The following is a 14,280-nucleotide window of genomic DNA, read 5'->3' as shown; positions in this document are numbered from 1 at the left end:
ACGCTCGCCCACAGCACGCTCGCCTCCCTTTATCTCGTCAGCGCGCTCGCGTCCCTCGCCGCTCGGAGGAAGCTCGCGCCATGGAGGAAGCTCGCGCCAAGGAGATCGGTCGCGCCATGGAGGAGCCTCGCGCCATGGTGGTCGCTCGCACCATGGAGGAGTCCGACGCCATGGAGGAGACGCTGGACGCGGAGGTCGCGCCGGACTCGGAGATGACGATGCCTCTGAGATGGCGCTGGACTCGGACTCCCTCAAGATCGACCCGGACGACGTCGAGATGGTGCCGGACTCCCTCGAGATCGCCCTGTTCGACGTCGAGGTGGTGTCGGACTCCGTCGACATCGCCCCGTTCAACGTCGAGGTGGTGCCGGACTCCCTCGACATCGTGCCGGACGCCGTCGAGGTGCAGTGCGCTCGCTGCGGCATATTCCACGGTGGCGGCGTCTTCGGAGAAGCCTGCTTCCAAGCTCGCCGCGAAGCTCGCAGGTGTGCACGTTGCCGTCTTGTTCATGATGACTACGATCTCACTACTTGGATACTACATGGCATAGACAAATTTGATTGCGAGCTGTTCATCCCTGATGTGGACAAACTTGAGATGGATGGAGACACAATACTAGTACCTGAACACGTTGAACAGAAGGTGGACGAGATCTACAACATGAAGAAGTTCAAAGATGCAAAGATGAAGGAAGATGCAAACATGAAGAGTAAGGTACATGTCTTGCTTCGGCTTGCAAAATCTAATTTGCTACTACTACATTCTTGCTTCAGATTGAAAAAACTAATTTGGTACTACATTCTTCTAATTTGCTGCAGGAAGACTAGCATGTGCTTCGGCTAGCAAGGAAGCTTCAAAAGTTATTTGGAATGGGAGCCGATCTTCTCTCTCTAGTCTTTGTTTTTGAATGTGAGGAATTTTGAACTTGTTACATCCTTTTATCTTCATGGCTTCCTTCAAAATGGTTTGTAGTGTCACAAAGATCCTATTTGCTTTGTGTGGTGAGTACTCTACGAATGCCTACATGAAAAGTGAAAATGAATCAATGAGTACTCCATTTAGTTGTTAAAGAAGCAATGTAACAAGTGAAAAGGTGAACAATTTACCTGCTGCACGGCTGGAACAAGATCTTTAATTGTTTTTGCATCCTTCTTATATTGTATAGCTTATATAGCACGAAAAAACCCCAAGTCTAGAATGTTGAAATCAGGAGAATTGGGTGGTTGACAAATAAGCCGAATATCAAACCCATCTTGCTTAGCAGCCTCACAAAAAACAGGATCATCCACTTTTAAATAAGAAGGTGCATTATCTTGTTGTATGAATATTGGCTTGTGCACATCTTCTCTTGGCCATTTGGCTCTAATGGCCGGCAACACTTGATTTAGCATGAAATCTCTAATGACATCCCTTGTGATTGAAGTTATTGGCTTGATAACTTGTTCACCACGAAGATGGTTATGACTTCCTCTAATAGCATTTTCATAAGTGACAAGTGGAAAGCAACCGATTTTCCCATCAAAAATGCACTCTCCATTTCTAAATCTTGGCCGAGCACAAACACATAAAAACATGATCCTAGGAATGTAATTCTTGTTCTTGCAAGTGCGATGTGGTTCATCTTCCTCGGGTAGCAAGTAGTATTTCTCGGATTTTTGAGAAAGGTAGAACCATTTCTCATCAATGAACACAAAGTCAAAAAAATCCTTAAACTTTGGATCACCAACCAAACCTTGCTCAATCATGTCAATGCACCACTTCAACCTAGTCTTTTTGTTAGCATCAGTGAGGTAAGGTTTGATGCTACTAGAGTGGCGCCTAAGCAAACCCTTTTTCAAATACCTTTGTATCCTAGATTTGGTAATACCAAGTCTACTAGACACATCTTCTATGGTCATTCTTTGCTTTAGAGGAATGTTGCGCAATTGTTCCAAATCAAGAGGGATTGCCTTACGGCCACATCTACCCTTCTTTTGACTAGCAACCACGACCGGAATGTTTTGAGCAAGTTGGGTTTTACCTCGCTTCCATAAGCGCTGAACCGATCGAATGTGTACACCAAACTGATCGGCAACAATGCTTGTATCTCTCTTGCCTAGTTTCCCATTTTTGCTTCTAGCCAACAATGCTTGGTACACTTGTTTTCTAACTTCTTCAGGCATGTCATGCTTTGGACGGTTTACTTGAACGGGAGCCTCAACATCTTGTTCTAGCAAAAGGAAAAAAAACAAGCACATTCATAGTAATAATTAGCCACGGCATGTTCTAGCTATAGGAAAAAACAAACTCATTCATAAACTTACCGGGCAGGTTTTGTACATAATTGAAATCAACCGCACCAAACTCGTCTAGTGGCAAGTTCAAATCAAACCCTGTCAAAAAAAAGAAGAAAAAAAATGAGAAACAAAACTACACGTTGTTGATTTGAATATCAAAAAAAGAACAAACAAACTGAGTACATTACCATATGTGGTGTGATCCTCCATTATTGGCTCATTGAGATCGAATGGAAGATTGTCGTCATCATCTTCTTCTAAACGAACGTTCAAATCGAATGGATTAGCCATTGCAGTACAGAGAAAAGAGAAGAAGTGGAGAAGGAAACAGTGGAGCACGGCACATATGGAAATAGAAGAGGTTGAGATGGATAGGATGTAGCACCGGTTAAATAGGAAGGGGTAGATGGACAGACGGCCAGAGAAAACGAGAGCGCGCACGGTGCTATGCAACGAAAAAAAAGCGCCAAAGAACGAGATGTATGGAAGGCTAAACGCGCGCGTCGCTAAACATTCGAAACCGCGCAAAAAACGAGAGCGCGCACGGGCCAAAACGCGCGCGCGCATGAGGAGCAACGCGCCCACACCCGACCCAGCGAGCGCCATGCAAAATTGCCACTCACAGCGAGGCCCAGCACAAACGCCACTTGCACAGAAACAGTGCCATGCAAAATCGCCAGTGACAGCAAAAAAAGATGTGGCTGCCAGGGATCGAACCCGCGCCCTTGTCCTTAGGGCGTTAGCCTCACTACACTAGCCAGTCTGAACCATGATTGTTTCTCATATAGGTTGCATCCACAACCGTATTTAATAGGGGCAGACAGGGAAAAATACCCTCTAATTAATTACTCCTTGGTAAGCACAATCATGTCCTAAACGACAACTAATTGAGGTATGGAGGGAGTACATAATAATTAACAAGTCCTTAAACTTTCTTAAAAAGTATCTCCATTCGACACGATGTAAGGAAGATATGATTTTTTAAGGCAACAAGCGCTTGTACGCAATTAATATATCGCTGACTTTGTTTAATTTTTTTGAACATGACATCAAATGAAAAAACTAAGAACTAAAAAGTTGTATATCTCGTCGAGAGCTATAATTTTCATATAAAAATCATCTTCATCCGAGATCGTATGAAAAAGATATAATTTTTCTAAGGTTGAACTTGTAGTGGGCCGAATTTGGTTTAAACCGAATTTCGAATTCGGGACATTCCTAATTAAAAGTAAAAAAGTAGAAAACGGTCGAAAAAATGTCTAAACTGTTTTTGTTCCGATTTTGAATTTGGTGTTCCGAATTTCAAATCGAATTCGAATTTGTCCAAAAATACGAATTCGATCGGATTAAATGTAGAAAACGATGCGGTTCGGTAGGGATATTTCCGTACCATTTTCATCTTTATTGGCAGTAGACGATGGACCCCACGGAAAACTCTAGTTTGGTGTCGAGCAGCGTCCATGCGCTGTCGACTCTAACCCGGCAGAACACGACCTCCGTGGAGCACCCAAGCATGGCCATGGCCACGCACTCGCGGCCGGCGGCGTTAGGCGGCGCCGAGAGCACGATCTCACGGAAGAACACGTCCCTCATGTCTTCTAGCTTGATGGCTCTACCTACGGCATCCGCATCCCCGTAGCCGTTGGTGGCATAGAGGACCCACCGGCCGTGGACCCTAGACACGCGTTCTAATGAGGACGCCGCCGCGACGTGTTCACCTGCTAGCGAGAGCTCAACGCGGAGGGCACAGGCACCAACGAATGGATTCAGCAGTGTCACGGACGCCGCCTCATCCATGAGCGCCAGCCACCCACACGAGGAGCCACACGCCACCTTGCCACGCACGTCGGGCAGCGTCTTGGACAAGACCTTCTTCTTCGAGACGTAATAGAAGCCGACGTGATCTGAGTCGGGGTCAAACGGGAGCAGCAGGAGCGGCCCGAAGGTCGCGAACGGGACGGTGACGCGCCATGGGGAGCAAGCGGATCGAAAGGACGCCACGTCGTGGCCTGACGCGAGACGCTGTCCGATCGACTCGAGGAGATCCTCTGGCAGGCCGGATCTCTAGTCAGGGAGAGGTAGGGACCTTCTCTTGGGATTAGGAGGCTGAGCCATGGAAGATAGATGACATCAACTATGGTTCACACAGGAAACAACAAGCGAGGGCGATGGAACACGTGAGCGTGAAACCAAATGAAAGAAGGAAAAAGCTGTCCCTTTTGCAAATGCAAAGAGGAGAAGTAATTAAATGTAGGCAGATTGGCAAGGTTCTCAAAAATACAAAGAGGTTCCTTTTGTCTTAATTATCTCTCCTTCTGTGTTAATTCTCTTTCCTTTTGCTCGTTGCCATGTATGCTGGTGCATACAAACTTACAATGTGTATATGGATAGCAAAATAATTTTCTACTTCCTATTTTACCGTGATTCCTCTATCACATGACAGGCAATATTCAATCAAGGAGAATGGCACGATCAATCAGTAATTAAGATATCGTGGGATCACAGGCGTGGGCAGACGGACGAACCAAAACAAATATCGCACCAAAACAAATATCACACCAAAAAATATCGCATCAAGCATCAGTGTATCAATGCCAACCATTGACTCATCGTCTAGAGTTTACAAATATAAGCCATGGCAATAAATTGCAATAATTCAGGACAAGTTCAGTGAGAAATCCCTCTTTTCAAGGTTTAACTTCAGTGAGAAATCATCATTCTTTTTCTTACCTGCCTACATCAGATTGTTAAAAAATAAACAAATATCAATCCACAGACATTTTACAGTGTAGAGATAACTTTGTGGCCTGGCTTGGTGTTGCTGTTATGGGAACACCAATTCAGTGAGCGAGGTCTAGATGTGCAAAGGTCTGATGCCAAACATCTGAATACCATCCAGTGTAATAAAAAAATTAGCAAGCCAAAAATTCAGTGGCCATAAAAAAGTTAACAAGAGAAAAGTATCTTATATATTTTACCAGTAAAGTATCTAACATTGATACACCAAGCTCATAAATTGAGACTATTAGTAAATAAATAAGGCTCGAGCTACTTGAAACGAGATTGGTACAGACAAAGAGCTAACTATGCTAAAAAACAATGGCATCCAATGTGCAGGCACACAATATCAAAAAAAATAGATGATTAACTATATAACAAGAACGTCTGCAGCATCATGAACTATGGTTGTGTAACATCATGAACGGCGAGCGATGGAGGACGGGCGACGTCAATCGGTCTACATATGCGAAGACGACGGCTCGGGTGCACAACTCAGGTGGCGTCGAGGTAGCGGCGTAGTAGCCGAGGACAACGGCTCGGGTGCATGGCACGGGCGAACGGCGAGGACTACGATGCGTACGTCGTGGAGGCGGTGGTGTTTCTAGGTGCACGATGCGGGCGAACGGCGAGGACGATGGCGCAATGTCGTGGAGGAGGTAGTGTACGTGGCGCACGGGGAGGATGATGGCGCGGGCGCACAGACCAGACGATGGAGTAGGCCATGGAGGGGAGATCGCACGGGGAAGGGAGATCGCACGGGGAGGTGATCTTGCGGTGACCTTGCGGCGATCGATGATGTAGCCATAGGTGCATCCACTGGTAGGTAGACGGTGGATGATCCATTGCTATTGCTTCTCCACTACACGACGAGGAAGAAGTAGGGGCGGCTCGATCGTGTAGGGGCTTGAGGAATGGGACACGCGATGATCGTCTCCGTGCAGCGACCAGTGACGTGCTTGAGTCCTACCAAGAAGACGCGTTGGATCATGCAGCGACGAGCGATGGTGGTCTTTCGTGTTTGTAGCGCATGCAAATCAGGGTCAAGATTTTCATATTTGTGGCACGAGGGCGGTATGATCGAGCGTGAGACGTGGATGATCGCTTTCCCTGTTTGAGGCAATTAGGGTCAAGACTTTCTATGTTTGTAGCGCATGTAAATCAGGGTCAAGACTTTCCGTATTTGTAGCGCATGTAAATCAGGGTCAAGACTTTCCGTGTTTTCTTCGCACCAAAGGACGCAGCATGCGGGAGATATCGTGGGATCGTAGACGTGGGCAGACGAACGAACCAAAACAAATGTCGCACCAAAAAAATCCACGCTTTATTCTTTTTAGTTGTAGAAGATACAAAAATATGTATATTATGGCCCTGTTTGGTTCCCCACCTAAAAACTTTTATAGCTAAAATCTACCTAAATAACCAAACACCCCCTTCTAAAAGCTCCTAAAAAGTTTAGGAGGGTCCAAAAACTTTAGGAGCTCCACCCCCTCCTAAAAGCTCCTAAAGTCCATCGTGGACCCCCACTACCCCATCACGTCATGCAGGTGATGAAAGTACCAGGCGCACGTAGAGAAAGGAGGAGGGTTGCATGGTCTTTTTGCCAGTGCATTTATTGCTTTTAGTTAGTTTTAGAAGGTGGAACCAAACACTCTTTTAGGAGGTTTTAGAAGGTTGCCTAAAACTTTTAGGAGCTCGGAACCAAACATGGTCTATAAAAATAAATTTTAATTATTCTTGATATCATAATTTTAGGAGGCTTTTACATGTATGCCATTAAGAAAGTTTGTAATTACACAGAAGCCATTAAAAATGTGACCGCACACAGGTGCCACTGCTCTAAACTTCTTTGCCTTACACACCATTCTGTCCTTGTTCTGTTTGTTTTCCGCCGTTACAGGTGGGACCGGCCAGTGAAATTGTCGCCACGCCCAGTTTAAAGTAAGGCAGCCGCCGCCTAGCTCATCATCAGCGCCAATTAAGGATCCAGGAAGACAAACCACCGTATTACATACCGTCATCATCCGCAGCAGCGAGCAATGCCGAAGAATTCCTGCGCCGACGGCTGCGGGATCCAAGCCAGCAGCATCAACTACCGCATCACCGTCTCCAGCCAACCACACCCTCCTCTCAAGGTCTGGAGCAGGTCAGACGACGACGTCCATGTCCAAGACCACCAGGACCACCACCACAGCGTCCGCCATGTGCTCAGAGACGTCTCCTGCCGCGCGCCCCTCGGCGAGCTGCTCGCCATCGTTGGCCCCAGCGGCGCCGGCAAGTCCAACCTGCTCGAGATCCTCGCTGGCCGCCTCTCCCCGTCCCCACGGCACGACCTCCTCCTCCTCGACGGCTTGCTGTAATGGCGGAAAACAAACAGAATAAGGACGGAATGATGTGTAAGGCAAAGAAGTTTAGAGCAGTGACACCTATGTGCGGTTACATTTTTTAATGGCTTCTGTGTAATTACAAACTTTCTTAATGGTATACATGTAAAAGCCTCTAATTTTAGTTCTCTTATAGATTTGTTCAGATTTAAAATGATTTGACTTGGTACTATAATAAGATTGGTTCTGCTTGCTGTAGATTTTTAAGTTGCAGCTGCACTGCTGCAGTCTATGACCTGCAAACAAAGAACTGTCATATCTATTGTAGTAACTAAATGAAACAACCACAGCTGCAGCAAGTAGACTGATTGTATTTTTTTTTTAAAAAACTTAGAGAGTACTCCCTCAGTCCTAAAATAAATGACGTTTTTTACTTTCAGACATCTTGTTTGACCATTCGTCTTATTCAAAAAAAATTATAAATATTATCTATTTTGTGATGACATATTTTATTATTAGAGATATTTTAACAATGATTTATTTAGTTTATAATTTAAAAAAAATAAATGAGACAAACGATCAAATAAGAAGTCTGAAAGTTAAAAACGTCACTTATTTTTGGACATAGGGAGTACATAGTACTATACTACCACTGAGTGTTGACAGCTGAGCCATTAGACACCAGATATGAGCTCCACCTGCTAGTCAAGACCAATTAAACATTAATTCAAGTTGAACATTACCATAAGACCAAATATGATTGCTTAAACGCATCATACCCTTAAAAACTCAAGCTCATCCAATATGATATTGGCATCTTGACGTATCGGAAATCAAAACTTTCATTTTTAATCATATTTTTCGATACTATCAGATATGGGTATACGCCATAGGCTACGAATGGCTACCGGATTGTATTTCCATATATATTAAGGCAGTTTGGTTTGGCCGCCAACCATAGCGTCCACGTCGCCCCAAATTTCCTCGGCCTTTCGATCTCGCATTTCACGGCACAGATCGCTTGAAGCGGATTCTCGACTGTAGCCGCTTCTTCTACTTTTGGTTACCTTCTCCTGTTTCTCGTCTGCTTCTCCCGCTTCTCTTCACAGTCACCGGCTTCTCTCCGGAGTCAGCGCCGCCTAATAAATTTGGGGCTTCCGCTTCCCGTCTCCAGATTCTTCCCCTTTCTCTCCGACTCGCCTCGGCCATCTATCGCTCCGCCTTCCGTTCCTCGCGCTCCGCCTCCGCCTCCACGTTGCGCCACCGCCGACCGGGTCTGCTCTACCCTTCGCATCCACCGGCACTGACTCCCCTGCGGTGGATCCGGCCGTGGTTGACCCCATTGCTGTGACCATGGACCTTCCCTTTCCTCCCTCCTTGTTCCTCGGGTTCCCAAAACCCTATGTCCGTCGCATCAGTGCCCACTGTGCTTCGCGCTTCACCTCCCACCGGTGTAGCCTGCATTGGAGCCTTCGCTTCGGTTTTGTATGGCGGGGGGGTCTCCCGCTGGTCCTCCAAGGGCGGCATGCCTGCTGGGCCCTTGCCGTGCTGCCTCCGTTCTTCTCTGGCCGACAGGTGCTTCGGTGGGTTCTCTGCGCTTGCTTCGCGGCCTCCCTCTCTCCTCGTGAGGCGGCGCACCAGCTGAGCCCCTGCGTTGGTCGTGCATGGTGTGCAGGTGGGCCTCGATGGTGCCGTGGTTGGCACGGAGCGGTCTCAGGTGCTCCTGTTTCCTCTTGTTTTGTGATTTGCTTTTGTCTCTCTAATTTCTCCCGATGTGGATTTGGATTCCTCTTCTACGGTTTGGCCTATAATGCCTACAACTCCGTGCCCGTTGCTCAAGGATTTGCCATTTGCCATTAATTTTTTTCTTCAGCCGGTGATGAAAATTCCAGACCCGTTGCTCAAGAATATGAACTGATGTTCGTTCGCTTGTGAGGTACCAGGCATGACCTGCTACTTATATTGTGCAATTTCTGGGTAACCCAGTTGTCAGCATGCATTCAAGCTCCAAGTTGATGAACAACTGATGATTGGTAGATTTCTGAGGCCTATACAAATCCTGCCTTCATTCAAAAAAAAAGATGACCTTCTTCGTTGCAACAAGAGAAATTTTACAAACCTTTAAAAGAACATGTTGGTTTGCAAGGCTTACGTTCAGTTCCAGGTAGAGGAGTGCAAGACTTAATATGGTTTAGTTCGAGGTACAGCCATGTAGGACTTAATATGGTTAGGTTATGTCCTTTAGTTTCAGATATCCAAATCTATCTTTTGATAGTGAAATGAACTAGAACTTTGAAACTCTATCTGTACAGTCTTACATACCATGATCTGTTGGGAACTTTTTTTTTGGCATCTTAGCAAATTTTTACTATGCCAAAACCTAAAACTTTAGTTTGTATAGCTAGGTGCAAAGTTTGTCCTTGTTTTAAGTGTGACGTTCCTTGATCAAGCTTTGGACATATATGCATATATTTCTTAGGCCTCTAAAACTGTTAAAGGTTTCCTTTGTGATCTTCTTTGCCTATGATCTGGGGTCTTTGCCTTGCAGTTTTCTGTGGCTCTGATGATAGCTGACATATCCATGTTCCACCTGCATAGTCAAAACATCTTTGTATTGTGCTTTTTCCTTTGCCATGGCCTTTGTTTGTGATGAACTTGCGCATTTTTAGTTGCCACTGCCTGTGATTAAATGTGGCTCACGTCTGCTTGTCATTCTAATGTTTTCTAACAATTTTTCCATCTAAACACGTTTGCCATTTGTCGTTTGCCATTTCCCCCTTCTTCAGCCTGTGATAAAAATTCCATATCTTTTGTTCAAGGATATGATCTTATGTTCATTCGCTTGTGAGGCACTGGCAATGACCTGTCACTTAATTATGCAATTTCTTCGAGTAACCCATTTGTCAACATGCCTAGAAGCTCCAAGTTGATGACCAAATGATGATTTGATTGACAGATTACCGAGGCTCTTCTTATTAAGGCAGTTTAGTTTGGCCGCCAACCACCGCGTCCACGTCGCCCCAAATTCCCTCGGCCGTTCGATCTAGCGTTTGATGGCTCACATCGCTTGAAGCGGATTCTCCCAACGTTGATTTGGATTCCTGTTCTACGGTTTGGCCTATAATGCTTGTAGCTCCATACCCGTTGCTCAAGGATTTGCCATTACTTTTTTTCCTTCAGCCTGTGATAAAAATTCCATACCGTTGCTCAAGGATATGAACTGATGTTCATTCGCTTGTGAGGTACTAGGCATGCCCTGCTACTTATATTGTGCAATTTCTGGGTAACCCAGTTGTCAGCATGCCTTGAAGCTCCAAGTTGATGAACATATGATGCTTGGTATGTTTCTGAGGCCTATAAAAATCCTGTCTTCATTCAAAAAAAATCTTCTTCATGGCAACAAGACAAATTTTACAAACCTTTAAAAGAACATGTTGGTTTGCAAGACTTTAGTTCAGTTCCAGGTAGAGGAATGCAATACTTAATATGGTTCAGTTCCAGGTACAGGAACATAGGACTTAATATGGTTAGATTCTATCCTTTACTTTCAGATATCCAAATCTATCTTTTGATAGTGAAATGAACTAAAACTCTGAAACTCTATATGTACAGTATTACATACCATCATCTGTCGTGAATTTTTTTTGCAGCCTAGCAAATCTTTACTATAACAAAACCTAAAACTTTTGTTTGTACAGCTAGGTGCAATTATGTGACATGAACATCCGTATCTGAATTTTACTAATTCAATGAAATGCCTGCAAAGTTTGTCCTTGTTTTTAGTATGAGGTTACTTGATCAAGCTTTGTACATATATGCATATGTTTCTTAGGCCTCTAAAACTGTTAAAGGTTTCCTTTGTGATCTTCTTTGCCTATGATCTAGGACCTTTGCCTTGCAGTCTTATGTGGCTGTGATGATAGCAGACATATCCATGTTCCACCTGCATAGTCAAAACATCTTTGTATTGTGTTGCCACTGCCTGTGATTAAATGTGACTCACGTCTGCTTGTCATTCTAATGTTTTTTAACAATTTTTTCCCTCTAAACACATTTGTCGTTTGCCATTTTTCCCTTCTTCAGCCTATGATAAAAATTCCATATCTTTTGCTCAAGGATAGGATCTGATGTTCATTCGCTTGTGAGGCACTGGGCATGACCTGTTACTTAATTATGCAATTTCTTCGAGTAACCCATTTGTCAACATGGCTAGAAGCTCCAAGTTGATGACCAAATGATGATTTGATTGACAGATTACTGAGGCCTCTAAGAATCTTGTCTTCCTTGTCTTCGTTGGAAAAAATACATACCTTTTATATTGATCCATGTTTATTTTTTCCTCATATTTATGCAGCTTACCAATGCCTTCGTCCATTTAGTTGTGCGCTACAACTTTTTCCAAATTTATTGCAGTACTGCTTCTAGATAGGAATTGTAACTCAACCATCAAGTTTGTTCGTCGGTTTCTAATAAGGTCAGCTCTTGTTGACTACAAAAAAATACCTTCGTGTCTATGCTCATTTCAGATATAGGTGGACACATGACTGACCTTTAAATATAGGAGCTAATACTTTGAAAAGAAGAGCTTCATAGGCTGCATGCTTGCCACATAAGTTTTACCTTGTCAATTCTTGTTGGTCTTAGTTCACCTTTCTTTTGTCTTCAGGGTCTCAGGTGACATGTGGTTAGATTTTTTCTGTCATATGTTTACATTTTAAAGACATGTGGTTAGATTTTTTTTCAGGTGACAACTGCCAACCTAGGCCTCTCCATGACATAATTTGTTGATGACAGTTTCCGATGGAGAATTTGATGATTTCAGAAGAAGATTGATCATGTTCCTTCATAGTTGGTATGTTCACAACCCTCTTTTTCTCAGTCGTCCCTATTTTAGGTTCTGCGGAGGTGCTTTCTGTCTAAAATTATGCGAATAGATTGACTGATTAGACAATGTGCATATGTTATCTCAAAGGAAGGCAGTGACAAAATTTACAGCAGTTAGTTCTTTGATCTATCATGTGCCTACATTAAACTTCTAATATTGTTTCTATGCAAAGATTAAACAATTTTTTACTTGCGCCTTAAGCAGCTGATTTGCCAGCGTATACGAGGGCGCGCGTCATGGACTAGTATGTAGTATGGTAGCATGGCGTATTTGTTGTAAGCCACGACACGCCACACCACAACTGATGGTGGCCACGGAAACCGAAAGTGTTGTTTGGTTTATTACAAACCTACGGCAGCCACAACGCATGCAGTTCATTTTCCTGCCTAACTTTAGGTGTAGGATATCAAGCCACAAACTTCATGGCGCCACAGCCTAGCGTGGCTGCCAACGGCCAGGAACCAAACATGCTTATAGTCTAACTTATAATTGTAGAAGAGGAAGAATAAACATGAGATAAAATAATGAGTTGCGCCACTGCTGTTTGAGGAGAAATGAAACGTGTAAATCGACCGTGGAAGGCATATCGAAGTTCTCTGTCGCTGCTTGCCTACGTACTGCTTACCCAAACAGACGTCAACCAGGTCCAGGGCTCTAGGCTCGTGATTATCATTGATCATCATGCGTGCCACTAATGATTGTTCGTCCCACCGAGACTGTGCAGTGTGCATGGCCCGCGGGGCGGCGGCTCGCTTTCATATCAACCAGATCCATCATCTATGATCCATCCACCTCCCCGGTGGTGGAGGACCCAAGTGCCGGGGCGCCTGGCTTTGCTCCCTGCTCCGTGTTTTCTAGAAGGCCATTTGTCCCACGCCAACGCTTGACGATAATCTCGTTATCTCCGCCATCTGTAGTAACACTAACAGCATCACAGGTCAGCCAGTGCCCAGTGCTCGGAAAAGGCAAAGAGAGAATGCTCCACTCACGATTGGCGGCATTTTTGGCAGAAAGTGCAGAGAGATTGGACCAATGTTTTTTTCTCCCTGGTGCAGCACTCAAGCTCTCTTGCTCTGTTCGTTTGGCCGGTAAACCATGCTGAAAGTACTGTTGGCTGATTTGTTGTGAGAGAAAAATACTGCTCGTTGACTGAAAAAGTACGACTTATAAGCCAAGCGAACAGGTCGTCTAGCGTTAGCGTGGAATGTGGACCTAAGGGGCACGCCAACGCCTGCGAATGATGAAAGAAATGGGTCCAACTTTTTTTTTTGACGGTTTGGAAGGACTGCTGAATGGTGTAGGTGACACTTGATCTGTTAGGCCAGTCTCAATGGGGATTTCATAGAGTTTCGTGGGCATTAAATATGCTGACATGGCAATGTCTTGATGAAGAGAGAGAAGATAAAAGTTTCATGGGAGTAGAGAGAGTTTCATGGGGATGAAACTCTTCTGCACTGTTTTCAAAATATGGGTGTGTTGGAAACTGGGAGATGAAACCCCCGCTGAGACTTAGGAAAGATTAATTGTTGGTGCGAGCTATGGCGAGTCCTATGTATGCGAGATTAATCAGTCATCAGTGACAACCCACTGATGACAGCTGAGAAGTTTCAGTTAGTTGGGCGACAGCAGATACTAGATGGGATGAGATGAAACGGATGCACCAACCCCACCCCGACACGTCGATGTCGGCACAGACTTGAGCAATCCACGGCTAAGCAGCTCCCGGCTCGCCGCTTCGGGCATATGTGGCCACGCTCTGGTTGGCTGGCTCTCGCCACCAGCCCCACCATGGCCACTCCCACTCGAGCTCTGCGACCAGCGGCGAGCCACGAACGACTGCACGGCACGGCCGCCGGCCACGCACGGCGGCTGCCCGCCGTGTCCGTCGAGGCCAGCGTCCGTGCCTCTCGGCTCAGTCTAACGTGCCACCGTCGCGAGGACAAGCGCCGCTGCCGCGAGGTACTCCCCTAATATAGTTAGTATAGTTAATAAAGTTAGTATAATTAGTAAAGTATA

General features: G+C 45.1%; 1 protein-coding gene and 1 pseudogene across 1 annotated transcript; both read right to left on the bottom strand.

The window, feature by feature from the left end:
* Positions 1–1,059: 1,059 nt before the first annotated feature.
* On the bottom strand, positions 1,060–2,568 carry LOC136492171 (uncharacterized; annotated as a pseudogene).
* A 1,110-nt stretch (positions 2,569–3,678) lies between these two features.
* On the bottom strand, positions 3,679–5,781 carry LOC136492170 (uncharacterized). The gene is made up of 3 exons (XM_066488283.1): positions 5,762–5,781; positions 5,008–5,011; positions 3,679–4,341 (listed from the first exon to the last, which is right to left on the bottom strand). The coding sequence occupies exons 1-3, from the start codon at positions 5,779–5,781 to the stop codon at positions 3,679–3,681; spliced, it is 687 nt and encodes a 228-aa protein (XP_066344380.1).
* Positions 5,782–14,280: the final 8,499 nt, after the last annotated feature.

Source organism: Miscanthus floridulus, chromosome 11 (assembly GCF_019320115.1).
Source record: "Miscanthus floridulus cultivar M001 chromosome 11, ASM1932011v1, whole genome shotgun sequence".
NCBI lineage: Eukaryota > Viridiplantae > Streptophyta > Magnoliopsida > Poales > Poaceae > Miscanthus > Miscanthus floridulus.
This window is presented reverse-complemented; position numbering and strand designations above follow the sequence as displayed.

Coding starts and splice junctions, on each gene's coding strand:
- LOC136492170 (XM_066488283.1), bottom strand. CDS start 5,781: ATGGCCTACTCCATCGTCTG.